Consider the following 27820-nt stretch of genomic DNA (forward strand, 5'->3'; position numbering starts at 1 on the left):
CATTAAGGAAGGGAATCTCAAAAATGTCTACCTCAGCACAGAGTCAAAAATAATTTTTTAATTTTTTTTTAAACCACAGCCAGTCAGTCAAAACTCCTACTTTTGTACCCAGATTCTTACTCGGGCCATTTAAATATGATGACAACTTACGCAAAGCGAAGTAAGAGTATAACCACTTGTACCTTATTTGTAGGAGTGAAACAAGAGAGGGGAGAGAGAGGTAGAGGGGAGAAGAGATCTTCTTGACAAGTACCTTCCCAACATGTCTTTCAGCATCTGCCAAATATCCGGGCTTGCTTATTCTTACTAATGAGACAAAAATCAAACTATGGTCTGAAGGCACAGTGAACCCAGCACCACTGGCTACCATGGTCACCTGTGCTACCTGCAGGTGCACAACTGCACCTACAATGAGCCAAGCACCTGCCTGAGAAAGGACTGGTGTCTCTGTAAGAAAGGGGGGAAAAAAAGGCTTGCAACTGGTCTCATATACCTTGCTAAACTTGCCTGACATGAAACACCAGCAGAGCAGCTATCCTGTGTGTATCCATAGGAACGTACCCCAACAGTTAATGTCACAAACACCACTTTGGGGCAAATGTTACTCTTTTACCGGGACAAGTAGGAGACACTTAAAGCTACCAGTCAGCTGCTTTAATTAATTACCACCTCTTCTCAGAGACCCGGCTTTCAACAAAAGGTATCTCCAGCTCATTTTTCAAACTGTCCTCCTTTAATAGCAGAGAAAGCAGGAAAGATTACACTGCATATTCATTAGGACATATTCTTAACAAGCCAAGCGACCTCCTGTCACTGCCATTACAACCCTGTGGTGTTACACCTTTCAGCACTCCACTGGGGAGGATCAGCCCGGCTTGCAGAGGGGAACCCCCTGCTATGGGCCCATCTGATGTTCAGGACAATCTTGCTGCCCTGTCTTTTAGTCTCTTTCAGCTTGTTTTCCATATGTAAATTTTACTTTATTCTTTTGGCTGAGGTTTGGAGGCAGGGGGCCATGTCTCTTAGGAGCTCCAGGCACCCCCTCCACCCAGCCACAGGCATAGCCTGAGAACTGGGGGCAGCTAACAGTGGGAGCTGAAAACGAAGGGGGGAAGACAACAGGGAAATGTTTAACTTCTCCTTAAAACAACATCACAAATTTCAGTCTAAAAGTTTTGACAATGTTTTTCTCCAAGTGATAAACATGATTAAATTTCCATAAGATGCTCTGCAAAACCAGCTTATTTATTCTTCTTCCCCTGTTCTACAGCAAGTGAGATGTGACAGGCTGTTTTTCTCTGTGCAATAAGGGCTCCTGTACATAAAAAGACCTTGATCTTGCAGCACTGCTCACAGGGGACACTGTCAAAATCAACATACTGCAGATCAGGTCCTGTACAACCCACAAGTTACAGAATAAAAGACACTTTTCTGACCCAAGAGCTTGAGCCAAACTTACTGTGTAGTTTGTTCTGACAGAAACACTCATGCTACTGACTTTGCCTGTGGCTAGAGCAGCGGGAATGTCTCCACGAATGCCTCACCTTTTTTATCTTTTGCTGGATGCCACATGCAAGACCATCCAAAGGAGGCAGAGCTGCCTCAGCATTGCAAGCACTCTGCACTTGCTCACAGCAGCAGGCATCCAGTGTGGGTGCTTGGAAGAAATGTTTTATGGAGTGGCTGAGAAAAGCAGAATGGGGATCTGGGGAAATTTAGTGTCTTAGGACAAATCAAAGGCAGCATAAGAAAACAAACAACTAAACAATTTAATTTATAGTGAGATTATAAGAGCATACAGACAACTTAACCTACTGAGAACTAATTCAAGGCTATGGGTTCCAGTGCGATTACCGTAATTGTTTTTGTCATCCCCTGCCCAGAGCTGTGCAAATCTGGAAAGGGAATCTGCAGCTGGGTGTCTGGCCTGACCTGCACTGCCTTGCATCAGCCAAAAACTTTCACACCTGAGGTGGATCAACTACTGATCTACCTATGCCACAAGCATGTGTGAATGGTTCCCAAAGAATGAAGAGGGAGAGGATCACACTTCCTGTGCTCTCGCAGCAGGCAGCTGTCTCGTGCATATCAGCAAAACAACAAATCTCGGCTTTACTCCTTAGATGTACCACCACACAGATGCCTTTGTCCAAGAGCTTCCCAGAGGGAGAAGACCTTAGGTTTGTCACCTCATCTTACAAGACATAAGACCTCTATTATTTCACTTGGCAGTATTGCTGTCCCAAGAGCCTCCCCTGCCTGTGTTCCCAGCAGTGCTGAAGGGGGTTTGCTGTCTGCAGCAGAATCAAACTGCTGGCTAAAGAACATCAAGCTGGTAGATGAAGTCAGGCCTCAAACCACAGGCACCAGCTTGGAAGGACAAACCTCATAATAACCCCAAGCAGGAGTAAGGACTTGGAGATTGCTGTGATGAGTCTTCCTCTTGAGGAAACAGAATTCTGGTCTGCCCTTCCCAAGACACTTGATACTGCTGAAAATGAGGAACTGTACTTTTTCCAAGCCTGTCAGCTGCAGTGATTACCTAAAGCAGAGGCTGAAGGGAGAGAGGAAACATTCTTTTTTGACATCTCTGGTATTCAATTCAGCTCTCAGAATATGAGACATGCTGAGATTATCTCACCTGGCCCCTTTTACAAAACTAACCCTGATGCACACCTTATCTTCCTGCTGCATCTCTGTGAGCCCCAAGGACAAACCACAAACCTGGGAATTATCTCTGTGGTGTCACTCCCACAAACATGTACAAGCTGATACCTGCATGCATTTTCAGAACAGCAGCCTGTGGGCTTTTCCTAAAGGCCCTACTCTGGAAAGTAGGAATCTTCCACATGGTTTTTGTATGTTTCCAAAACTGCAGTAGGGTCAAAAGAGACCTACTTTTTAAGTCATTCCATCTACTTATTCCTTTTAGAGTCTTCCTCGAGGACCCAGATATCTTTAGGAACACACACAGGAGATGATGTGGTTGACAGCCCAGCACACAGAAGATGAAGAATGGCTCAGCACACACACTGCCTGTACAGCACAGCCCTCTCTAAATGAAGTGGAACAATGTATGTGGGACTTGTCTCACAGTAATGCCTCATCTTTACTACGCAAAATAAACAAACAAAGTGGAAGTCAACTTAGCACGAGTCCCCATGAAATAATTTTCACAATTACTAGGTCACATTTTAATGTCTGTTCACATTTTCCCAGATAACTTGGAAGCAGGGTCCAGCCATCTCCATTTTCTTTCCAGTCCAGGCCACTGGGGAAGGCATCTTCATCCCTCTTTAACATACACAGAAACCAAGGTAAGAAGAGACAAAGTGACTTGCTCACAGGTGCATAAATTTGTATCACAACTAGGAACAAGCCTGAGTCCTCCTCTACCCATTGCACCACAGCAGGAAAGGCTGCTGTTGCTGTATTCAAAAGCAACAGCCATTCTCGTTTCTTTATGAAGTACAAACGTCCAAACATATTACCTGTATCATTCCAGGTCCTTTAGTCCTTCCTTGATCATCAAGATTTAATCAAGTTGTTTTTACGTCTTCTGCAGAAAGATTTTTATTAAGGACATGGGACACAACCTGTTGGAAAGCCTGCCCTGGCAGGTTCAGCACTTTCCCCTGGCCGCACCCTAGAAGAGCTAGAAACAAACCCATTCAAGCACTAGAGCATGCGCTGGGTCTCGTTTTCTGGGTGATGAGGGGTTTTGTTATTTTAATAAGGTAGCACGGCACTATTCATTCGTTACAGAGAACAGATTCACCACGTATTGCAGCGGAGCCTGCCCAAATCCCCGTGACTGAGCGCAGGGGCAGAGCTGTGCCCTGGGCAGGACCACAGGCACACACCCGCCGGGGCTCACCGGTGGCCAGGCTCCTCCCGACCCGGAGCAGGACCTCAGCTGTGCAACCGGCTCCTTTGGGTGCTCCTGCCACCACCACCTCCCTGACCCCGGCTGGCCCAGGGGCTCCGACCCGCCGGCCGCGTCCCGCTGCCCGCGCACCCCTCCGAGGGGCCGGAGAGGTTTCGTTGCTGGGACCGGCCCGGCCCGCTGGGGACCAGCCCAAGCCCTCCTCGGGAAGACTCCCCCTGGCTCCATCACCTCCTGATCCAGCCCGGCTCCGCTCCCCGTCGGGGCGGCCGGAGGGGCCGGACCGGGGCTGCCCTCGCCCCCCGCCCCAGGGCGAGCGAACTCCCAGCACCTCTGCCTCCCCACGCGGGCTCCACCCTCCAAGGTAAGGGTTTAAGATGTTATCAAATAAAAAAGGAAAATAATAATGTATATATACATAAAAGGAAAAAAGCCTCTCCGAGGGGCACTTTACCTTGACTCTGCACAGCTCTCGCGCACCTACGGAGTTTAGGAACAGCCTCCTCCCCTCCTGAATTTATACCGTGCTCAGCTGTGACAGCCTCTCCTCCCCATCCATCACATCCTGGCACCTGCGACCTCGAATTGGGGCGGGGGAAGCAGCACTAGGAACACCCACATTGCTGCAGGTTAGATTTAAGAGCAACACTGTTGTATCCGCTCATTTGCACGGACTTTGCACAGCTGAAAATGTCAGCGCTCCTGGAGCACAGCCAGCAGGCCTGGCAGCAGCACAGAGCACAAGTACAGCCACAGGCTGCCTCATAGCAGCTCTAAAGTAGCTTCACGTAGGATTCAACTTTTTTTTTTGAGACTGTTTTTCCTAATACTTGTTTGTCCACTGAAAACACTCTACTGGTGAGTAAAAGTGCTATGTTCGCACCTACTACACCTAGAGGAATGATGTAGGGGGTCTGTTTCAAAAATGTTTTGTTGCTTGGAGTTGGTTTTGTTTTGTTTGGTTGGCTGTTTGGTGGGTTTGTTTGTTTGGGGTCTTTTGTTTAATTGGGGGGATGTTTTGTTCTGTAACTGAAGATGTGCAACTGCAGGAGCAGAAAAAAACTCTCTGCAAGTCAGTATTTTTTGAAAAACGTTAACTTCATATACTTTGGAGTTATAAATAGCTACATTTTTTAGGAATAAAGTGGAATTCACATAATAAGATTATTCCACTAACAGAAGCTATACTGAAGTAGGATCCCATTCCTAGATCAGCTTTCCTTATCCTGCTTTTCATTTCTGTTCTCTGTCAGGACACGTGGTGCCACTCACACATGCTGTAATGAGTCCCTACCCCTGAAAGCTGAGCAATGCAAGAATTCCCCAGCAAGAAGAGGACAGAAGATGAGCTGTGTGTGCAGCACCCAGGCCCTGCCCAGCTGTTCTCTGCTCTGCACAGGTCTGATTTGGAGTGAAAGGATACAGAACTGGGGTAGATCCCATTTGCCCCCAAAAAGCAGCTCCCACAATAAAAGCCAAGGAAGAAAGCATCACCCAAGCAATTAATTTAAAATACAGGATGGTCCAGCTTTGGACAAAACATTTCTGCCTTACGTGACAGGGTTACCACAACACAGTTGATAAAAACCTGCAACTCTAAAACATTAAGAGGATCACTGTTTTTGTGCTTTCAGCCGTTCCTGACTAGCTCAATTTAAGAGATTACTTGATCTAAATCAATCCCTAGCTGTTAGCCGGAATTTCTCTTTAGTGGGTAATGCATTTCTCAGGAGGTTACAGGAGCTTGGCTGGAGATAGCAAACAGGATCTGGCATAGGCTGGGCAGGTGCTGAATCCCACTCAGTCCTCCCTGACCAGTCCCAAGGGTTGGCTGTGCTGCAGACAGGAGCAGATGACCACTCTGATGCACACACCAAGTGAGCAAAGCTCTTGTAAATAAAAAAATACCTTCAGAAAAAGTAAAGATATCTTTAGGAGGGGAGAAGGTATCACTGACTCAAAGAGTTTGAAAGCAAGTCCTCACATGTTCAAGCATCCAGCAGCACTGCCTTTCAAAAGCACTACACTGCCTAAACCAGCACCTGACACTGGTGATTGCACAACACTGAGCACTTTTAGTCAAAGAAGAGCTTGTACATCTCTTCCCACACAAAAACTAAACACAGCTCAGTAATTTTCTTAATTGTACAGACAAAACACATCTGTGTGTATACCTCACAGAATGTAGTTAGGAATGGAACACACCACCAAGTGCTAAATAATAAATAATTTCAGTCAAATCCAATGAGCAAAGTATACCCTAATTCCTCCAGAAGTGATTCATAAACAAAAATTCTCTTTTAAGGATTAAAAAAACCCCTGTTGTTTTTCACTGCTATATAATTTTATTAATTTCATACTACTTCCCTTTCAAAAGTGCTACCTTATTCTAGACTTCCAGTTCACTTTTGCTTTTCTTGTCCAGAAGCCAAAGAAATTATATTTCCAAGAGCATGCATGTTATTTTCTAAGTGTTTCCTATAATATCCTTTGTTCAGACATAATCACACAGGCATTTACTTCAAAATTAGATTCTATACTAGCATTTAGATAAATATAATCCATACATGCTAGTTCATCACTTCAAGAAAATATTTTAATTAACAGATTAGAAGTAGCAGAGAAAAACAATACAAGAGGAACCCAAGGCTACATCAAGAAATCTATTAGGTTGCCACACTTGATTTGTCCCTACATCAATGCTCCCAAACACTTCATCTGAAATGAAAGGTTGAGCATACATCTGGACCACATGAAGTCTCTTACTCTTTTCCCTCCACTGTCTAGAAGGATTACTGCCAGGTGCCCTTGTGCTGCACCACACAGACACCTCCATCTGAAACACCAACCACTGCTTCACAGGTTTTTGTTTCTAACCTGAGTAAAACAAGCAGATTCACTTTTCCTTTCTCCTGCTTATAGAATGCAGACAAAGTGACTGTTTTTGACTACTGCAGTTGAACTCATCTTCTGCAATGCAGTCTGTTAATGATTTGCTAAGAGAGGGAGCATGTGGGCAAGCGAAAAAGAGGGATGAGAGGACTAAAGCATCGTGGAGTTGCTCTGCACGAGGGCAAAGCATCCAGTTGCTTTGCATGCTTGTGCAAGTCACACTTGTCCCAAGGAGTCAAAGAACACTTGACACAACTACAATTCTGGTTCAGAACCAGGGGCACAAACAGAACTCTAGAAACCCAAGTGCAAGCATTCATCTAATTATTAGTTACTGCAAGAATATGATGCAACAAAAACTAAGAGGCAGGGAAAAAGATGTGAGGTAATTTATGGGTAATAAAACATGAACTCAAACAAAAAAATTTCACTTGCACAACAAGCTTAATCTCAAGATTAGTCCAATTTGCACAAAGCCCAAGCTTAAAATATATACTTCAAGTGGACAAAAAAGGCTGACTGCAGTTTCATGAGCAAATGTTTATTAGGTTCCATGAACAGTAATGTGACATTCCTAGATTAGTCAGAAAGGACAACTCTAGGTACTCAACTACAGAAATACTGAACATCTGTTAATAATCTGACTCAGTATTTCTGTCATAACCCAGAATGGGTCTTTTCTGTTATGATGTGAAAACTTGATAGGGTAGAAATCCTGATGATGTAGCTACACACAAAACAGCTCTAATACAATTCACTTCAAAACAATATTCACAGATGCTTAACATATAGCATAGGTGTAAATAAAGAACAGTGCACATTAAAGTGTTTACTGATTTTAGAGAGAACTACCTGTATTGCAGTCCAAGACAACACTCAACCTTTATAAACTTGGTTTCAGTGTCATTAAAGAACAATTCTCTGTCTAACTTGAGACCAGAAATTAAGCTGAAAGAAGAGTAATCAAGGTTAGATACAGTTTTCCAAGTAACATTAATGGTACCAAAATTAAGTAAGCTTTATGATTACAATAATTTCCAATGCAAGTTTACAAAATAGAATTACAATGTAGTGGCTATTTCATAAACTTCTGTGCAATCAACAGGAAAATAAAAGCAAGAAGTTTAGCAGGACATGGTGGAATAAAACAAAAACAGAATAGAATTTTTAGCTTGCCACTTTGCAATTCTTCAAGTTACATACTTATGTCACAATAACAACCCAAGCATACAGATAAATACAGGTACTTAAACAGCAGAATCTCTACAAAGTGACTCTCATTTTTAAAGCTGGTGGATGCTCTTCCTCTTCCAAAAAAAGGAACTGGTTACAGACAAATGAATTTGTGCCTGTCAGAGATTTAAGGCTGCAACAGATTTTTCATTTCAGTGAATCCATCGGTATTCCCATACTTGTTTAAAAGGAAGAGCAGGACCTGTTCATGCTTTTTAAGCTGTGGAATAAGCAGAAAGAATTAGACATGCACAATTCTGGTGGTTTTTTAATTGCTGGTTTCAGATCAGGGTAGATCCTGACACTGCTAACTCAGCAAAGACCCATATTGGTTCCTTTCTGTTGTGAAATCTTCTGGAGGGGGGAAAATCCAGCAGAATTTTAGCTGACTTTCCCTGTTCATGTGAATGTGTCTCTTTCCCCACTTTTTTTTTTGCTGAAGCAGCTTCCTGAAACCTAATTGATTAAATACTCAAATCAGGACTGAGATCACAATCTTAAATTTGGTTATTCACACATGTCTATTTTCTTATGTTTTCAGTTATATTATAATAATCCATCTTCTCTTCATCTCTCATGGGACTTTGAGCAAAACCATTAAGGAAGGGTAACAGAAAATGATCAAACTGAAGTCAGAAAACATATTAGCTAGATTGAACTGGAAGATCAAAGAGACACAGAGGGGGAATGGAAAAGGGGGCTCAACAGCCTACAGCGGGACAGAGAAATCAGCTACACCAAGGAACATTACTGCCCTTCTGCCAGTGAACTCCCAGTAACGACGCTAACTCTGAAGCGGTGAGACCTTGAACAGAAATGTTCTTTTCCTACCTCTAAAGTACCATTTTTGCTTTTCACTTTGCTGCCTGTGGTGGGGGAAGACAGGAAAGTTTGAAACACCCCTGAAAGAGGATTCTGTCTTTAAAATTATGTTTGCTTATTCCTCTGACAAAGAACATAATTTTTACAAAGGCTGATGCATCTTTTCTGGTGTACTTTTTTTACACTTCAGATAAAGTTCTAAACTTTTAATAAATAGCCTAAATTAAAATAGCAAAGGAGAAAGCTTAAAACTAGAAAGCTTTCAAAAATTATGTGAATATGCTATATCTGTAAGACATTTCAATTTTTTCTGAAAGGAAAAAAATAATCTTGCAACTGGCAAACCCTGTTACATATTCCAGTCTTCTACTGCACTCAGATTCTCAGCCTAGCTCCATGACTGAAACTGTGGCACATATTAATATTAATCTCTATCTGAAATACACATTGTAAGAATTTTCTTACATATGCAACTGTCTGCCAAGTTGTGTACACAGCAAAACACAGCCATATCACTGAAAAAAATTCAGCTGCCCTTTGTCCAAATGACACAGGTGATGCAAAACACCAGAACTACCTTTAGACAACAAAGTAACACTCCTGAGACTTCACACTCTAAAAAAATAAAGAGCCATATGTGGGGCAAAGTACAGACTGATGAAGTCTGTGTGATCTATACACTATCCTCCCTCAGTCTCAGGGTGCTTTAATTATTAGCACCTATAGAAAACTGAGAAAAAGTGTTAGGATACACTTTGCCTATCTTCCAAGTTCCAGTTAGCTATTGTCTCCCTATTCCCATTTGCTTCCCCACATATGGTTTCTTTTAAATTCTGGAAACATGAGAAAGTATTGCTTGGATTGGATCTTACTTGCTCTTTTAATTCCTTGCAGCAGCATTTGGTCTCACCTCCATTACCTACAAAAAACCAAGCAAAGTGAATGAGTAAAAAATACACATGGGGACTGCTTCCCAAATTAAGAGGTGACATGTGGAATTCAAGATTTTTAGAAGGAAGTTACTTAGACACCCCATGTGTTTACAAGTTCTTCAAAATAAGTAAATTGAAGTAATTGAGAGTACATACCTTGATTTTTAATACGTGAGTTTTCACCACTGCAGGATTTGACCAAACCTTGCTTTACAAGTTTGTCAGCTACGTTCAGATCACCATTTTCACAGTGTTTCTCTACCGTTACTAACTTAACATCTCCGTTAATCCCTTTCACTGTAATTGCGACGTATTGCTTCAATACCATTTGTTTCAACTTGTTAAGCATTAGTGGAGACCACTCAACTTTCTCTATTCCTGCAAAAAAAAAAAAGACAATCCAGTTCATCATCTAAATAATTCCATTATGATATGACTTGAATCTTACATGCATGTTTTTGAAAATATGATGCTAAATTTTCCAAGTATAAATAGCTTAAATTCTACAGATAATGAACTAAAAACATGCTTTCTAAAACAGCTTTTGCAATGTTAACCACTGTACTATTTCAGTGGGATCATCATGTTGTTTACCAGTATTAAGGAATTAACTCTACCACCAGAACAGGTACAGATTTCTAACGTTCAAGAAAACAAGTCAGGATTTTTTGGGATGTTTTTGTTTTGCTTATTTTTGGGACCTTTTTTACCTGCAAGTGAACATGTAATTGTCTGAAAAGGCAGCTTTAAAAAGGAATCAGTGATTGGCAGCACCTTTGAAAGTGGTAAAGTTTCTGTGTTCCCATAGTCTACATACAGTACTTTCACTGCAGACTGGGAAGCTTCTAGAACAAGAGCTCTGTACCACCGGCCGTTACCTGAAAAGATTGGGACAAGAACAGTCACATGTGAAGTATCATCTTAAAAACACAGTTTATTCCAAGAACAAGAATCTATAGAGTTCTACAGGAATTTTTAAACCCTCTGGCATATATATAAGACCACTTGACAAGAAGCAGGCTCATAAAACAAGGGAATAGTTTCTGACTGCTGTATTCATAAAGATACAAGTGCTTCTTTGAGAATATTGCTTCAACTTGTACAGATAAGATTTTTACTACAATACTGTTGTAAGGATATCTACACACTCTGTTTCTAGCTCCTTACCTTTGTTTTACAACACATACTCCCTCTCAAAACATAACTAAAATAAAAAACTTTAAAAAATCTCATTTCCTCAATTATCCTGAAGGGCAACAAGCAGCAACAACAACTCATCATCAGAAGTTAAAGACAACTGTCAAACACTTAGGTATACTCGGTACTCCTGTATTTTCACATTTTTTAAAATTCATCTATCTTGTTTTCCATGAACTGTTACCTGATCTAGCACCCAAGTTAATTTTCAGCACTTGCCAGGTTGCCTGTAACAAGCCACATGCAATCAACATTTATTCGAATCAACGCTAGGTTGTTTTTTTTTAAATAGTGAGCTAAGGTACCAGGAGAGTATCCCCTCTTCTGAAAGACTAAAATAATAAATCAAAATTCCCTCACTGGTAAGAATGTTTCTGACTTGAATTAAGAGGTCACTAAGCCTGGACAACTTGTTAGGCTAACAAGGCTGATCATAACCAGTATCACTGCCCCACACTCACACAAAGCAACAGTGAAGAACTACTCAGGCACCCACAATCCAGAAGTGGGTCCGCATTGCTCTGCCATGACTTTTATGGCAATCTAAACAGCAATTAGTTTTCTTCCCACTTAAAGCTCCATACATTTTGCTGGGCACAACCTATTCCTTATTTTCTCTCCCTGTCAGGCAGTTTCTTTGCAGCCAGACTATCCTTTGTAACAGCATTAAGAGATCTGTAAGCACTTTCAAGTTGGTGTTTTTCCTTTTTCTAAAGCAAAAATGTGTTTTACCCTGGTCAAGGAAATACAAGAACAAACAACTGTCTCACCTGAAAACTGGGCACAACAAGCTTCACCCAGTTTTGGTTGGAAGGGTTCTTTCTTACGAGTTCTGCAATAGGTTCCTAGTGCAGTCAGCATGCTATACTCCTTCCTTTGAACTACAGAAAAAAAACATTTAGTAGTTAACCACATTTGGGTATAATGAAGAGCATACTTCAGTTTTATGCTCCCCTGATCCCACCTTTGGCATATTTTATATTTTCCTATTCTCTGAGGTGCATTTCCACATGGTCCAGTTCACTATAGGCATTCATTTTATTAACTAGGTTGCAACAGTGTCTTCTTACTGGTATTATGAACAGTGAACACTTTTTCTTACCTTCATTTAGAACTGGTACAGCGTAGAACAAGTCTGGGCTTACAATTTCTGTTACAAAGACCGTTATGGTTTCACCTACGGCCAATTTAAATGACTTCCAATGCCCAAGCGAGGTTACTAATAGAAATTGTAAGAAAATGGAGGTGTTACCACTATCCTTCATGCATATACATATTATAAGTAACTGTTACTTTATTTGATATTTATAATATCTTTTTGAATTTTAAAGACAACTACATGTCTTTCCTTCAGGAAAACAAATCTAAACCAAGATAACTGATGCTGAATTTGCTGTTCATAAACTACTGGCATATAAAAGTAGCTAAAGTTAAAGAAACACCTCAGAAAAAATAAGATATTGGAAAATAAACATGAGAAAAGTTTCAGTCATAGAAAATTTCTAATTCTCTAGCTCTCAAAGGGTCAAACAGCATTCATTTAAGACAGATACAAATTTTTATCTTTCTCTTTTTGTCTGCAATGCCACCTGCAGGGCAGCTTGTGTTCAGCTGTAAAAACTGACAACATAACGAAAACTATACATGTTTGTTTATTGATATCAAACTACAGTGAAACAACAAGATCACAGTCAAAAGCTTGAATGTTGAAAATCTAAAAGTTAACATTCCTTTAATTACCTTTTTGGTCAACAGACTTGTTTGGAAAGCTATTTTTATCTTGTAGAACTTCCTTTACAGCCAAATTTTCAGAAGTTAGTATGTCATTGATCACTTTTGGACAAGCTGTGGAATTGTCCGTAAGCACTACACCTGCCCCATCTTTGGACAGGGAGGTTACAGTGGCTTGAAGCTCTAACCCTGAAGTGCACATATGAAATCTTATTGTAGCTTCTTTATTCCATTTGTTATTACAAGGCTTTATACCTAGGAAGTAAAATAACTGTTAAAATATCTCCATTCAGTAATGCTGACTTTCTTCAACATTATAATTTCCTTTAGAAAAATCTTTTTTTTTTTTAATTTCTTTAAAGCATAACTTGAAATATCAAGGCTATTTTACTACCTTAGGGAAACACATTCCCTTCATCCTCTTAAGTGGTCTCCCTATTCCTCCTTTCTTTGAAATGAACACATTTCCTCAGGACTCCCACGTTTTGTTGTCTATATTTTGTGACTCTATTAAGTATATCCTTGTGCCTTCACACAAAAAACCACAACTAAGACTGTTTATGAATTAGTATAATATATCCTTTTTATCAAAAGAGCAGAAAAACCCCAAAATGTTTTAAGGGCCGGGGGGACACCAGCAAAAGACACTTCAATGAAATGTGAATTTGAGCTTTTTCCTGTTTCCACATTTTTCATTTTTAAACCAGGTAGACTACATTAGAAAGAAATGATAACTCTGCAGAATTTTGAGTGATTTGCTGTAGAAAGGGAATTTGTATAAGATTGAGAAACAGAAGTATGGTGCCAAACTCTACAGGAATCAAATGAAACATCCCGTTTCAGAGAACTGAAAGGCCAACTTGCTTCATTAAAACAGATTAGCTCCTTTGCCGGCAAAAATTTTGAGAAATAAAGTTGCACAAAAGCACATTTACTTGTGTTACAAGGCAGCAACCAAAAGCCAGCAAGCACTACACAGAACTAAACAACAAGTTCCCTTTGACCAGCAAATCAGTAAATGAAGTCCATGCAGATCACTCCACAGCACTGGGAGGAGCTCAGGGAAGACGAAATAAACCCCAAAAGAACAAAATTCTGTACAGTATTTGCTTTCATCACCTCCTTCCCCCACAGCAGCAAGTCTCTAAATGCAGTAGCTCTTGTAAGAGAAAGAATCCATAGGACACACCTGAGAGCCAGCATTTAATTGCTTGAAATGGAAGTTTTAGGAATGACGGTGAGATCTTCCGTATTTTATCTAATGGTACTTCCTCAAAATTTCCATAGTCCACAAAGCTCACTTGAACAGTTCCACCTGAAGTGATGTTTTGCACCACAGCACGGTACCAGTTACCATCTTCTAATTTTAAAAAAGTTTTTTAAAAAATAAATTAATAATTACTTCACACATTTGGTAGGTCTACCAGCTTTCATTTTTCAGTAAATAAATCCAATTCTTTCCTATCCTCTGTACAATGCAAACTATCAGCTAATTTTTTTTCTTTATGTTCACCCTGTAAAAACAAAAATATTTCAGGCTGTTACTTGCCAGAGAAAAAAGCACAGCAAGGTTCTCCATTCTCAGGCTTGAAAACATCTGGTGGAGTTTTCTGACAGTATTCAGACATGGATTTGTTAAGTGAGTTTAGAGCAAGCAATTCTGAAAATTAGAGAGAAAAAAAATATGTGAGATCAACTAAATAAGTTGACTTGAACTTTATCAATACTGTCCACTGTATAGCTTATTTGTAAAACATTTCACAGGAGATTTCTGTGAACTTAAAAATTTCATAAAAAGAAAAAATGAGGACACTGTTGACACCGAATTAACTATTTAACTCACTACACAGGCTTATTAGCAGGAAATGATGAGACAGTTGGTATTTTCTGACACATTAGTTCAGTATGATAACAAAATGATCAGTAATTCTTCCTGCTAACCACAAAAACCCACACTTTTCTGTAAAATCTAAAGTATATTTTACAGTCAGATAACACCACGGAAACTACCTAGTTCAGCCAGTGCATATGACAAGTTATAGGATCTTACCCTACTCATTTATTTTTTATACTGAGACCTTCAGCCTGCTCTATACACATCACTTTTAGGGAGGATTTTGGTCATTTGAAGTCCATAAGCCATAAGAAATTTATACTATCCCTAGGTAAGTCAAAGAATAAACATTCTGTCACTTTTTAAGATCTGCCCTGTATTTTCTGTTTGAATGCCTTTAGCTTCCATTTCAGCACTGACTTTTGTCATGTTCTTTTTCTAGCAGGTTAAAAAGCCTTTATAGAGACTTCTGATAGAGAACCAAGACTTTTTTTTTTTAGCTTATCCAAGAGGAATTCAAGTCTCAAAAGCTGCATTTACTCATTTTTCATGTTACAATTATCATCTCTTTGTAAGTTTTCATAAATTAGAAGAGAGTACTAGAGGACAGCTCTGGTAAATATTGTTTGGGCACAGGGAACATGTCTCTTATTTACAAAATCATCAGGGCTGGAAGAGAGCTTCAAGATTATCTGAGTCCAACTGTCAACACAGCACTGCCATAATCACACCTAAACCACATCCCCAAGTGCCACATTCAGACATCTCCTCAATATTTCCAGAGACAATGACTCCGCCACCTCCCTGGGCAACTTATTCCAATGCCTGACCACTCTTTCTGTGAAAAAAAAATTTAGATATCCTTTGGCTAGTAATGGTACTTCTTTTCACTTTCCTCTACATTCTTAGATTTTTATTCAATTGCTTACCTTCAACATTTTCAGATTTCAAACTGGAGTCACTACATAACATGATCCAATTTCTTTGCCACTCCACTTGTATTCTTAGATTAAAAACTCAGAGGTAAGCCTTTGTGCTATAAGCTCCCTTGAAACAGTAATTCATTAGAACTACAATAAATGACAAATCAGGAAGCAAAGAAACTAGAAGAAAAAAGCAGAATAAACTTACCATGGGTATTTGAAATCTGACAGTAGAATTCTCCAGGAGTGTACACTGTACACACGGTGACATTAACTGTTTGCTTAAGAGTTAATTTAACCCATTTGCATGTGCTTTTGTTTGTCGTGTCCTCTAGAGAAGACAGAGAAAAGGAGAGAATGAAAAGACGTTTTTACAGGAAAAAAAATTATACATCTGGAATGTTCATTCATATTCTTGAAATTCTTGTTATAAATAGCCTGACAGACTATTTATAGTGAGAGCCTTTTTTGCAGAGTAAAATCAAGTAAGAGGAACATGCCAGTTGCTTAATGTATTTCTTCACTACCAAAAGGAGCAAGCCACAGATGAACAGGGAAGAGTAATCACATGACGAGGTACAGACTAGGTGGCAACAGCCTAGGCAAGAGGGACACTGGGGAACCTTGGTCCCTGGGGAATTTGAGCTTCAAGAATGACCATGCTGAGATGCTGTTTCATCTGCCCAATATCATGTCTGACATGAGGGCAACATATCAAAATGTGTTTGGATGCAGCCACGGGAGTTGCCGTTCATTTGAATTTTATGCAACATTCTGAACAAAGCCTTCTGAACAATAATCGTGTCCTGGCCACAAAGTGTCTAGCAGGGAAGATCAAAATTAAGGGATTTGAACACAGACTTGACAAAAAGACTTTCCCCCCCAGTTTTCAGGACCAATGGATCAGGAGGTAACATATACATTTACCAGACACAGGATGGAAAAGAAGGATTTAACATGCTTCCTAGGAGAGAAGCTAGGAATCTTCCCCCAGATTTCAAAGAAATCCAATATAACTTTTGCAAATGTTTCAGATAGAAGCTTCGGTCACTAAATGCAAAAAAGGCAATTTAGGCATAGCCTGGAAGCTCTATAGGCTACTGTCAAATTTTCAAGGAGTGAGTTAGGTGGGTTTATGTGTAAAATATAGGACGATGAAGATGAAAATAGAGAAAATAGTATTTGCACTAATGGACAAGGGCATAAGAACAAGCAGGTACTAGCTAGTCATATCCTACTTCAACTAGAAACCATAAAACTTCTAACCAGAGTCAGTACAAACTTCCCAAAGTAGGCAATTCAAACTTTGTTATGTATGCACAGACACACCATTTCTTCATGGCAAAGTTGCCATGGCTAAACCTTGGAGCTGTGAAGCCTACACTTCATGAGCCAGACTGGAAAGCTCTGACCAGCAAAGAGCTTGCATTCTCTGTACCCACTCCAGTGGGAGATTATGTAATGCCAGCTCAGCAGGGCATGCTCATACTCACCATTTTCTTGCTTAACATCACTCATTGTGACTGCTGGTAAGGCCACCCTTGACTCCTCAGCTGCACAGCCTTCCTCTATGAGAAGGCTTGATATATTTATCACCGGAGTAACTGATGCATCCACAAGCTCCACCACAGATGTAGAACCTTCTTTATCCACTACTTTTACTGTGAACACTTTATCTTTCACCAGATTTTTCATAAAAGAAGTACCTTCTGAGGTCCAAGTTCCCAGTGGTGGCTTTACACCTAAGAAGTGACACAGTATGGAAAGGTTTTGAGGTCAGTCCAAGTCTCACCAATGCATGGGAAAGGCACAACAAGGCTATGTAAAGCAACACATAAAGCAGCAGATACACCAGGTAAATTACTGATTGTGCTTAGAACAAAAGCATATGCAAAATCTAATGGTCATGTTCATCTAACAGTTTTCCAGACATACAACTCAAGTCACCAGGTACATTATGAGAGATTTGTCACATTTTGTAGATATGCCACCACAGTTAAGAATTCTGGAAATAATGCCTACTGAAACCTGCATCCGTCCCCATATTTCCATTTAAGATACTAAAGGTGTGATGGCTATGTAATCCCACTTATTTTGCCTCTATGTAGTTTGAAACACCTTATAATTTATTTCCTACCTGCCAAGGAACACCTTATGGCTTGAGCTGGCAACTCCATTAATGCTGGAATCACAGGACGGAGTTTCGTCAGCGGAACAGAGTCAGAATTACCATAATCCACATAGTCCACCAAAACTGTATCTTCAGAAGCATATGCTGTGACAGCAGCACGATACCAAAGATTGTCTTCTAGAAAGGAAGATACAGATGTTCATTGTATTTACTTGTAAATTCTGAGAACAGAATGATTTTTTTTTGACAGACTGACATAAAAATACGTCTGTCTCAGTACAATTTGGGACTACCAGGTCTTGGCTAAATAACATTTTGAGAAGCAGCCTGTCAGAGCAGCATCATTACATATAATCCCATTTCTTCTGTCCCTTTTGTGGGATCTGAAATTTCAAGTATATATTTATTTCCAGCCATAGGGAAATAATACTTAGCAGTGTACAAAACCCCAAATTCCTTCGTGACCTCATAAAAAGCTATTCTAAATAATCTAAATCCAGTGTTAAGAGTTTGCTTAATGAATGGACATTCTTAAATAAGTATTTTATAGATATAATTTCTTCAATCATTACCAAGCATTATCCACAGCTAAAAACCAGACAGAAATAAAATAAACTCTATGTGAAACGTTTCTAAACATAATTATAGAATGTAATTTTAAAGTAACATGAATTAGTATTTTCACTCTGTTTTTACCTGTGAACTGGGCACAGCACACACTTCCAACAGCAGGATGGAAAGATGGACTACTGGGAAATCTGCCACAATATTCATTAAGAGACACTTCAAGCTCAGCAAGTTGACCTGATGTTAAAATATATAAGTTCTGGAACATAGCCTGTCTTGCAATTATTACAAAAGTACACAAATATTAACCTCAAAGCCTGGAAGAACATCTTGTAGTCTAATGGAGATTATTTAAAGAGTTTAACATAATAGCAAAATAGCGATGAGACTAGAACTCTTCAATCAGTAAGATCGAAGAGGGTCCTCATGCAAGTGTGAGGAATCAGCAGTAAAGAGAAGGGATAGGGAAAACCAGTGATGGACTTTTTGAACAGAGGAACAAAACTGAAGCCAGTGGAAATTGAAAGCAAGCTAGTGGAGGTGTGCCAGAGAGAAACAAGGAAGGCAGCTCTTTAAGCAACAGGCAGACGACGAGGTAGGTCACTTCTTGCCGAAGGACACGCTATGCTATTGGACTACCCAGAATTAAAAGGCTGCATATGTACACAAAAGAAAAATCCACTGCAGGAAATACACCAGATCACATCCAGCTGCCAAAGCCATTTTAGCTGAAAAAAGCCCACTGGCTCAGTCAACACTGGGAGAGGGACGCATCTCACCAACTTATTCTGCTTTTCATTGTCCCCCAGATATCTGTTTGTGGAAGACGCACCTGAAGGCCCTGCAGCCCCACGCTCTGGCCTCTACAGTGTCATGCTCTGTCCTCTACAGTGTCACTTACAGTCTTAGGTTTTACTCTGTCAGGAAGCAATAAAGCACTATTACCTGGCCTCCTCATACTCAGATATTTCCTCATATATCATACTCAGATATTCTCCTCATACTACAAAATAAAGACGTTCAGTCCACACACCCAGTCTTAAGGAAAGACTTCCCTCCACTGTTAAAGGGAATAACAAGGTATTATAGGAGTAAACAAAGTAATTACAAACTCAAAACACATTTCTAGAACACCTGAGTGAACACATTTAACACTAAATATTTGTGATACAAGTTGACTTCAGATTGCTAAAATCCAAGCCGTATCACCTTTGTACTTTGCACTACTCAGACTGCCCACAAATTAACACGAGTGGTTAGTAAGTGATATTAACAGCTAACACTGCCAAAAACTATCCTCTACAATACCGTGGCTCTTAACTGACTGAAACATGGCCTAAAGCTACAGGGAATCACTCTTTCAGGTCAAACTACAAGACCAGCAACACCTCCCTCCAGCCACTCACTAACAAAGAGAAAAATGCCATATTAGGCATCCTACATTCTGTTCCCAACACGTCACTTACAGGCATTGTCCACCTGCTGACAGAAGAAGGTGTCTGGATTTTCAATGTGGGAAACCACACCAGAAAATTTGTCTCCGATGCTTAAAGAGACACACTCTGCAACTGAATTAGCACAGTGAAGAGAGTCTTCATCTTCAGGTATTTTCTTTTCACTTCCCTTTGAATGGTTTTCTGACACTGTACATAAAAAAGAAAAAAGGTTGCTGATCAAAAGCTAGATGACTTTGAAAATATAAACATACTGAAACAGTTTATTCTTTTTGTTGACGCTTTAGACTTTGAAGGTTCCTGTCACCTAATCCACAAAACTGATGCTCACATAATAATCACTAAACAAATATTTTATACTATTAAGAAGTGTATGAGCTACTGTCACTAGTGACCTGAAGGAAGCTTCACTAGCATATATTTTTTAAGTGTGAGGGGATGCAGCTGAACAGCTTGAATATCGTGCAATATGGGAGGACCTAAAATTCCCCAAGTTTAGTTTGATTTGCTTGCTTACCTCTTGGAGAATCTTCTCCGTTGGCATCACTTTCTGGAATTAAGTGAGGCTTCATTTCTAAGGGAACCTTATTTAGGCAGTCGCCTAAAATACAGACATAAGAAAGTGATTTACCATATAAGATAGCCATCAGTTAGTTTCATTTCAGAACTCTGCTCTGAGCCTGACCTATATCCCCTATATCCTTATCACAAGGTGAGCATGTTTGACTTATTTGCTCAGCACTTAATATGTTTAAAATGCAAAATAAAAGTAATTTCAGAGTAGCTCAACTACTTGAGTCTTCTGAACACATTCACAGCTCCAAGACTGTTTGACAAAATAAAATGAGCAAAGCAGTAATAATCAACATTTGCTTGCAGTCACTACTGTCAACTGAAAAACTGGTTAGAGCTTTTCAGACACAAAAATTCATAACTTACCTCAGGATTTAAAACACTGATTATATAATGAGTTACTACGAATTATATAGAAATCTTGGAGTTTCTTAGCTATTACATATTCTTTTTCTGATGCATGAGAACAGTATTCCAAGCTTTCAATATCATTATTTTCAAATGAAAACCTTAATACGGGTGTTTAAGTTGCTTGTGAAGTCATGAGATAAATGCATGGAACATTTCAAGAATGCAGTGATATTTATGTGATGTTCCCTCCAAAAGGTTGGCAAGCTATATATTGCTTTGCCATTAGTGTGCTGTAAAGCAACAAAATGGGAAATATGCCCAGCACAATCCTGAATCAGATGAATATACATGGGACTAAGCAGAACCATCCTTTTAGAGACTGCAGAAAGTATGACATGGAGAATAAGCTTCCTGCACATGAGGAATTTTAGCAAGCTAAGAGGATCAACCATCACTCCTTCAAAGTTTCTGTGAGCTGTAGATCAATGAAATGAATGTGCTCTCAGCACTATATTGTTCTTGCTCTGCAGGCGGAAGAAAACCTAAACAATACAGGCCTCCAAATAATGACAAAAGGTACACCTTGTGTGTATTGATCTTGTTTGACAATCAAAGCCACCCAGCTCAACTGAAAATCTGAATTCTGACTCCTCAAAGGTCTGCTGCTTGGCTTGTTTCTATCCACTGAGGCTTGCGAAGTTAGAAATACAAACATTCTCACAGAGTTCTCCAACTAGATACAGCAACATCCAGTGATTGCACTTTCTTTGAGATACTGTAGTGAGCATGTATGAAATATAAAAAAGCTGGTAAAATCCTAGGTGGAACTAGAAAATGATACTTTAATTTTTAAAGAGTTAAAAAAGGATGAGATAAAGAAACAAAACAGTACCAAATTTTCATGTATCTATTAAAACAAAGAAAAAAATAAACAAGTTAGTCTAGAACCCACTGAATTTATTGCTATTCTACTGGAAAAGTAACCTTACCAAAATTTAAGGTTATTAAGCCTAACAAGGTATTTTGAGCACTGACATTTTAAGAATACCTCTATATGGAAAGGTAAAACAAAACAAAACAAGTTGGAACAGTGACAAAAGGAGAACAAAAGAAACCACTCATCTTTTAAGAGTGTTGGGGAGGGGTGTGAACATAAAAGCCCGAAGTGCATTGGGTTTTTTCCCCACACTCAACTAAGTACTTACCAGACTCTGGAAGAACAACATCTACAGCAAAACTCAACATCACTTCCTCCTGTAATATATCAACAACAGTTACTGAACAGTGCCTGGAAAGAATTACAACTAGAACAAGAGGGGTAGAGGACTGTTTGCCCCCTATATAAGCAACTAAATAATTGAGGCCTTCAGAAATATCACCTTGCCTATAAAAGGTAAAGCTGCTGTTGGGATTTGAAGTGCTATCAATTCAACTAACTTTTCAACTCTTTTCTAAAGAATTAGGCAATTAAGTAAAAGGAGAATCCACAGAAGCTGAATTACTCTACTTAAAACAGGTACAAGTTATGTTTTAACTGCAGTTGTTCAGCTATAGCTTCAAAGAGTACCTGACAAAGGAGTTCTCTGTACAGTGCAAACATGAGGCTAGTTGGAGGCAGGCACGTTTATTCCCTTGCACAAATACAATCCCAAGAAACAACAAAGACAAAAAAATCAACTCCTGCAGAAGAGTTCATAGGAAGACTGCAGGCTCAAAGTAAGATCAAGAGAGGCTTCAAAATATTACAAAGGAGAACTGTGTCATCTTTAATTCCTGGTACAGCAAAGAAACAACAGCTTATCTGCAGTTGTTACTGTTCAATACTACATTAAATTTACTTCTCTAATAAACTGCTAAGGCTTCAAGCATCACCTCATGATCTATACGGAAAAGAAGGCACCAGAAGTTTTCTGAACTGGACACACTACATCTGTTTCCTTTCTATAATTCCTCCAGCAACATAATGCATGTCTTGATTTTTAACTTTTTCACATGTTTTTTCAAACAATACCAGAGTTGTCTCTGATAGTGCCTCTAAGGGCTCTAGATGCAACTATTTCTGAATGCTTCCCCCAGTAACTTTTCATTTGAAGCACTGATCTTTCCAAAAGGAGAAACTTGTTCCTTTCCTGTACAGGTTAAATCTCGCTCACAGCAGATCCATTCAAGATATAGTCAAAATTGTATTCCATACCTTAAGACAAACTCCCTCCTTGGGTTTGTTCTTACTTGCACTGTAATCAAAGAAAAAATGTTAATTCTGAAGAACCAAAGACTAACAAGTAGCATTAATAATACAGTCTACTTGCAAATAGAAATAAATGGCTGTGTTCATAATATGTGTTTTTTTCAACCCTTACTCCTCATCCAAGAAAATGAAGAATATGATAGTTCCCTGTTAAGCAACACCTGGTGTGTTTTTCGTGACAAATTGATTTTGATTAAAATTGAGAAATCTGACACTGTTGTGGAGTTCTGCTAACACCTTAATCCCAAGCCAACCTCAAGAACTATAAAATTGAAAAAAAAGTTGCTATTTCAGTAGAATACAAAAGTAATATTCAGGTAACATACATGCCAGACCGTCCCCATGTTCCCCCCCCCATTCATCACTGCAGCAAAACTTGTCCAAAAAAACAATCTCCTTTGTACACCTGGCTGCAGATTCACTGAACTGCAATCATCACTCCTTGCTAGAGATTGTCAGTTAAAATGTTCGGATCACCCCCTAAGCTGTTGCAAAGCCAGGCAGTCAATCTGTACCGTGTCATAAACTAATGGTGCTCACTTTAATTGAAACAGATTAGTGAGTGATCTCTTGAGCATCCAAACAAGCATGTCAAAAAATCATGAGCACCAGAGAATGGTCTGGCTCAAACAACTACTTCTAATTGCATTGTGCTCAAAGATAAATATCCATGAACTTCACTGACACTAAAGCCAGATTCAAAGGGTGCTCCTCAGAACCTGTTAAATTCAATCCCTTAACCACTGCTGAGAGCAGAGTCTTGTTTCTCCTTTCCCTATATTAAGAACAGCGATAACAAACTCATGAGACAAACTGGTATCCTTACTGCATCCTCACCTGGTAAAATTAATGCTTTTGCTTTAAATCACACTACAATATGCCTTAAGAACTCCAAAAATATCTTTCAAGTAACCCTTCTGAAGCAGCAGAGTTGATTTTTCTGTCAGGTATAAGATAATGCAGTACTAGCCTAAGAACAAGCAACACGTTTAATGTAACAGTGCCTTCCAATAGTCAATTCTGTTGTTTTGGGAGGGATATTGTCTTTCTGTGCAGATTACGTGGCAGAACTTTTAACAAACTTACTTCTGTTTAACGGGATCACATACAACTCTATGTGTTGGCCAATCTTTTTTCTGACAATCTGCAGAGCAATAGTATGTTTGCATACATTGTGAACATCTGAGAGTTCCTAAAGAAAAAAGACAGAAAAGAGAAGTCTGAGAGAAACGTATATTGGAATGGACAAGAGCTGTTAAGATAACTGCTTTACAAAACAGCTCCACTAGTATTCTAAGCACCTACAAAGAGGTATTCTATTCACACACAGCTGTCAGACGTTACTGCCAAAATGTCCCAAATTACTTCCACATTTAAGAAGGGAAAAACCCCACCACTTTTGATAAGGAGATGCTATCTCCTGTTTATGAGTTCTGTTACTCCAACTATGTTCTCAATAGTCTATACTTGTGTCTGAGAGTCAAAAATATACATTCATTTTAAGAAACTTCTGAGCAAGCCTGATCCGGTTTCACTGACAAATAACAACAGACTACAGGACAACAGGCACTTACCATGCAGACCACAATGATGGCAAGTCCCGCCTTTAGGGGGTGGTACTAACAAACTCAAGAGACTCTCATCACAGCAAACAGAAAAAGCATTCTTAGAGAAACATTGCAATTTCTTTGGCTTCCCATTAATTGAGTTAGAATGTGAGTCCTGTGGAACAAAAAACTGATGTTATTCTTACTAGAAAAAAGTATTCTGATACACAAAAATATGACAACAAAAAGAGCTGAAACTTCAGAGTTCTAGAATGAGCCACATATGCTGATCATTTCTCCTATCCAGAAATGCTCAGAATACTTGGAGCAATTACAAAGTGAAATAACTCACAGTATTTTCTTCATCAGCTGCAGCTGTCAAGTTTCCTCTACAAGTTTTGTCTTCCATGGAACTTCCTAGAAGCAGAAGTTTTTGCAAAGGGATCCCATTAACAACACTAATGCATGTCTATGTTATGGAGTATTTGCAGGAAGAAACAAGGATCTTGGCTATTCCTACTATTCTGCCAGCACATTTGAGCACGTGGAGATGCTGGGAACATGACACACTCTGGAAGTCACTTCTTGTTTTCACTCTGATACTACATTTATTCAATAATACAATCAGTGGTATTATTAAAGCAACAGTTTTAACTGTTCTGTGCTTACCACTCAATATAAAGCCCATAATGTTCTCCACCCATGAATTTGCTTCAATTAAAGTTGTTCAGCAAGAAGAAAAAAAATTACATAATTTGCAATAGTCAAAACAGGCAATTTTACAGTAGCTGAAGTTTCCTCATTACTGTTGAAAATTACAAGTTTCCTCATTACTGTTGAAAATGTGACCTATGTTATATTTATACCTCTGCATAGTTTTGTTACATCAGCAAGTATTCAGAAACAAAACCTCTGAAACAAAAGAATCTGACTTTCTAGTGAGTGCCTTATAAACCTTGTAGCCTTTCCTGGGAGTTTTTTGTCTATCAAACAACTCTTACAAGACATTCAGCTAAGCCTGCATACCAATACACTAGGAACTCTGGTTTTATAAGTGGGCAACTCATTTACCCACAAAGAATTTGTTTCAGTTGTAGGCTACACATGCCATCTGGAGCTTGTTCCAGTCTGGCAGGACTATTAACCCGAGGTCTCCATTGAGCCATCATAAAGCTTATGTGGCCTTTTTATCCCCACCTGTAAGGAAGTTAATCTTGTAAACTTTGCCTGAACTCTGGCCTAACATGAAATCAAATTTCATGAACTCTCCAGGCCCAAGATGGTTGTATACCAAGCCTTTCCCACTCCTCAGCTTGGAGTAAGAGAACATGGATCAGACAGTACCTCTGATGAGGCAAGAAACATTGTTGAAGGAACTCCAACTCCCACTGTGCATATCTGTCCCAAATTCCCTAGTACTCCAATTATCCTGTTTTTTTTCCAATTATCTAAGGCATTTCAGCCTGCACAGGTTTGGATAATTAAGAGTTGGTTGTATTTATAAGCCATACTCGTACTGATGATGTTCATCAATAATCAAGCATATACACAATAACAGAAGAATAAAGTCAAGATACCTGTGTTAAGCTTCAGACAAAGTCTCTTTTATTGCACTTGTGCTGCAGTTAAAACTTTCTACTGTACTGTTTCTACACTTGTAAAAAAATACTGCGCATTGTTTGCTTACAAAATACTGATTTTGGTTAGATAATGAAAAACTCAAGACTCAAAACTGGAAGTTTTTTAACAGGAAATTGGCACCTGTGACCCTGATGCTTAAATCTGCACCTGCAACTTCATTATGTTGGAGATAAGGTGTTCCACCATCGTGTAAAGGTTCACATCAGAGTATGACCAAAGATGGCTGTGGGCCAGGTAAGTGCAAAAGCATGGATTTAAAGATTAATTCAGGCAGGCTCACGAATTAAAGTATTTTTGGGTCATGTTCTGAAGCCATATTTCAGCATCCATTTTGGAAGGCTCATTCTCTACCATTTGTTTCTTCAGTCTGCACGACAAAAAGCTTTCTGCATTACAGATCTAGACAATAAACAAACACTGCAGATTAAACAACGAAAATTCCTTCAGGAGAGGAAGCACACTACAAGCAGGAGTGGCCATCACCACCTGCACATGAAGCTCGCTGGATTCACAGGAGACGTGTCTCTCTGGAGGAGACCTCACTGTAGTTTGGGTAAAAAAAAGTTTGTAGTAATAAAAAGCAAGGCTGCGCTCCTGGGCTCCTCATGACCAGGAGCTCTGGGACAAACATGGGCTGCTTGAGAGGAACCACGGACCGGGCTCTGCTGAGATGAACTTCCGGCACCTGCTTTCCAAACGTTAACATTCAATATAATTATTTTAAATGGAGAAATCTTGCTATACTATATAGGCGAAATCAAATTAAAACGAACTTGCAGATAAAGCAGAGCGGGTTTTGAAGAGACACTGCAACCCACTCAACCAGAAACGCACTTTCGCACCTGAACAGTAGTGTTAGGTGCTATTTTAATTAAGCTAATTCAACTAACTCAGAATAAAATTAGACAGCCCTGCCCCACTGCCTCCAGCCAAGCTCACAGCCCGCTCGGCGCCTTTCGCCCCTGATGGCCCCGGCTCCTCTCCCCCCTCAGGGCAGCACTAACCCCCCGGGCCGCCCCCTGCCCTCTTCTCCCCATCAAGCTCACCCTCGGCTGCCTCCGACCCCTTTGCCCCCCTCAGGGCAGCACTCACCCCCGATCGCCTCCGGCGCGGTTTCCTCCTCAGGGCAGCGCACACCTCGGGCCGCCACCCCGCCGCCCGAGCTGCCCCACGTGGGAGGACGGCGCGGTGGCTCACTCGAGGACTGACGGCGGCCGGAGAAGGAGCACCAGCCCCCGGAGCGCAGGGACGGTCCCCGGCGCTCCCGTCCCAGGCCGTACCGTCCCGCTCCCGCCGCCCCGCCCGGCCGGGCCCGCGCTCTCTCGGGGCGGGGCGCGGCACGTGCCTCGCGCGCGAGGGGAGCCGGCGGTGGCGCCATCTCGGCCCGGGAGGGGCGGGCGGAGCAGCTCCGGGCACCGCGGGCTTATAGCGGCACATGCGGGGCCGCCCACGAGGCACAGCCGGCCCGTGTCAGGGATTGTGCGGACGGGAGGACCAGGGGAGTGATTCATCCCCCGTACTCGGCGCTGGTGAGGCCACACCTGGAGTGCTGTGTCCAGTTCTGGGCCCCTCAGTTCAGGAAGGATATTGAGGTGCTGGAGCAGGTCCAGAGAAGGGCAGCGAGGCTGGTGAAGGGACTGGAGCACAAGTCCTGTGAAGGGCAGCTGGGTTTGTTTAGCCTGGAGAAGAGGAGGCTCAGGGGAGACCTCATCGCTCTCTACAACTCCCTGACAGGAGGGTGTAGCCACGTGGGGTCGGTCTCTTCTCCCAGGCAACCGGCAGTAGGACAAGAGGGCACAGTCTTAAGCTGTGCGAGGGGAGGTTTAGGTTAGACATTAGGAAGAAGTTCTTCACAGAG

At 40.5% G+C, this 27820-nt stretch overlaps 1 protein-coding gene across 1 annotated transcript; it reads right to left on the reverse strand.

The window, feature by feature from the left end:
* Positions 1-7303: 7303 nt before the first annotated feature.
* On the reverse strand, positions 7304-27272 carry TDRD1 (tudor domain containing 1). Its single transcript, XM_027692230.1, has 21 exons — positions 27055-27272; positions 24674-24738; positions 24349-24496; positions 23861-23966; positions 22721-22760; positions 21732-21780; positions 20120-20203; positions 19615-19791; positions 18278-18385; positions 17588-17758; positions 16944-17192; positions 15659-15781; positions 14243-14353; positions 13883-14053; positions 12703-12948; positions 12065-12181; positions 11733-11843; positions 10476-10643; positions 9922-10143; positions 9706-9752; positions 7304-8231 (listed from the first exon to the last, which is right to left on the reverse strand). The coding sequence occupies exons 2-21, from the start codon at positions 24728-24730 to the stop codon at positions 8139-8141; spliced, it is 2598 nt and encodes an 865-aa protein (XP_027548031.1). The 5' UTR covers positions 24731-24738; positions 27055-27272; the 3' UTR covers positions 7304-8138.
* Between the last annotated feature and the right edge of the window lie 548 nt (positions 27273-27820).

The sequence above is a fragment of the Neopelma chrysocephalum genome, unplaced genomic scaffold, assembly GCF_003984885.1.
Source record: "Neopelma chrysocephalum unplaced genomic scaffold, ASM398488v2 Primary Assembly neopelma1_85, whole genome shotgun sequence".
NCBI lineage: Eukaryota > Metazoa > Chordata > Aves > Passeriformes > Pipridae > Neopelma > Neopelma chrysocephalum.

Bases quoted from the DNA above. Each gene is read 5' to 3' on its own strand.
- TDRD1 (XM_027692230.1), bottom strand. From the start codon at position 24,730: ATGGAAGACAAAACTTGTAGAGGAAACTTGACAGCTGCAGCTGATGAA. The intron at 22,761-23,860 runs GTAAGTTTGTTA...CTTTGATTACAG, and splicing joins TGTGATCCCGTTAAACAGAA to TGCAAGTAAGAACAAACCCA. The intron at 12,182-12,702 runs GTAATTAAAGGA...AATTTCTATTAG, and splicing joins CAAGTCTGTTGACCAAAAAG to TAACCTCGCTTGGGCATTGG.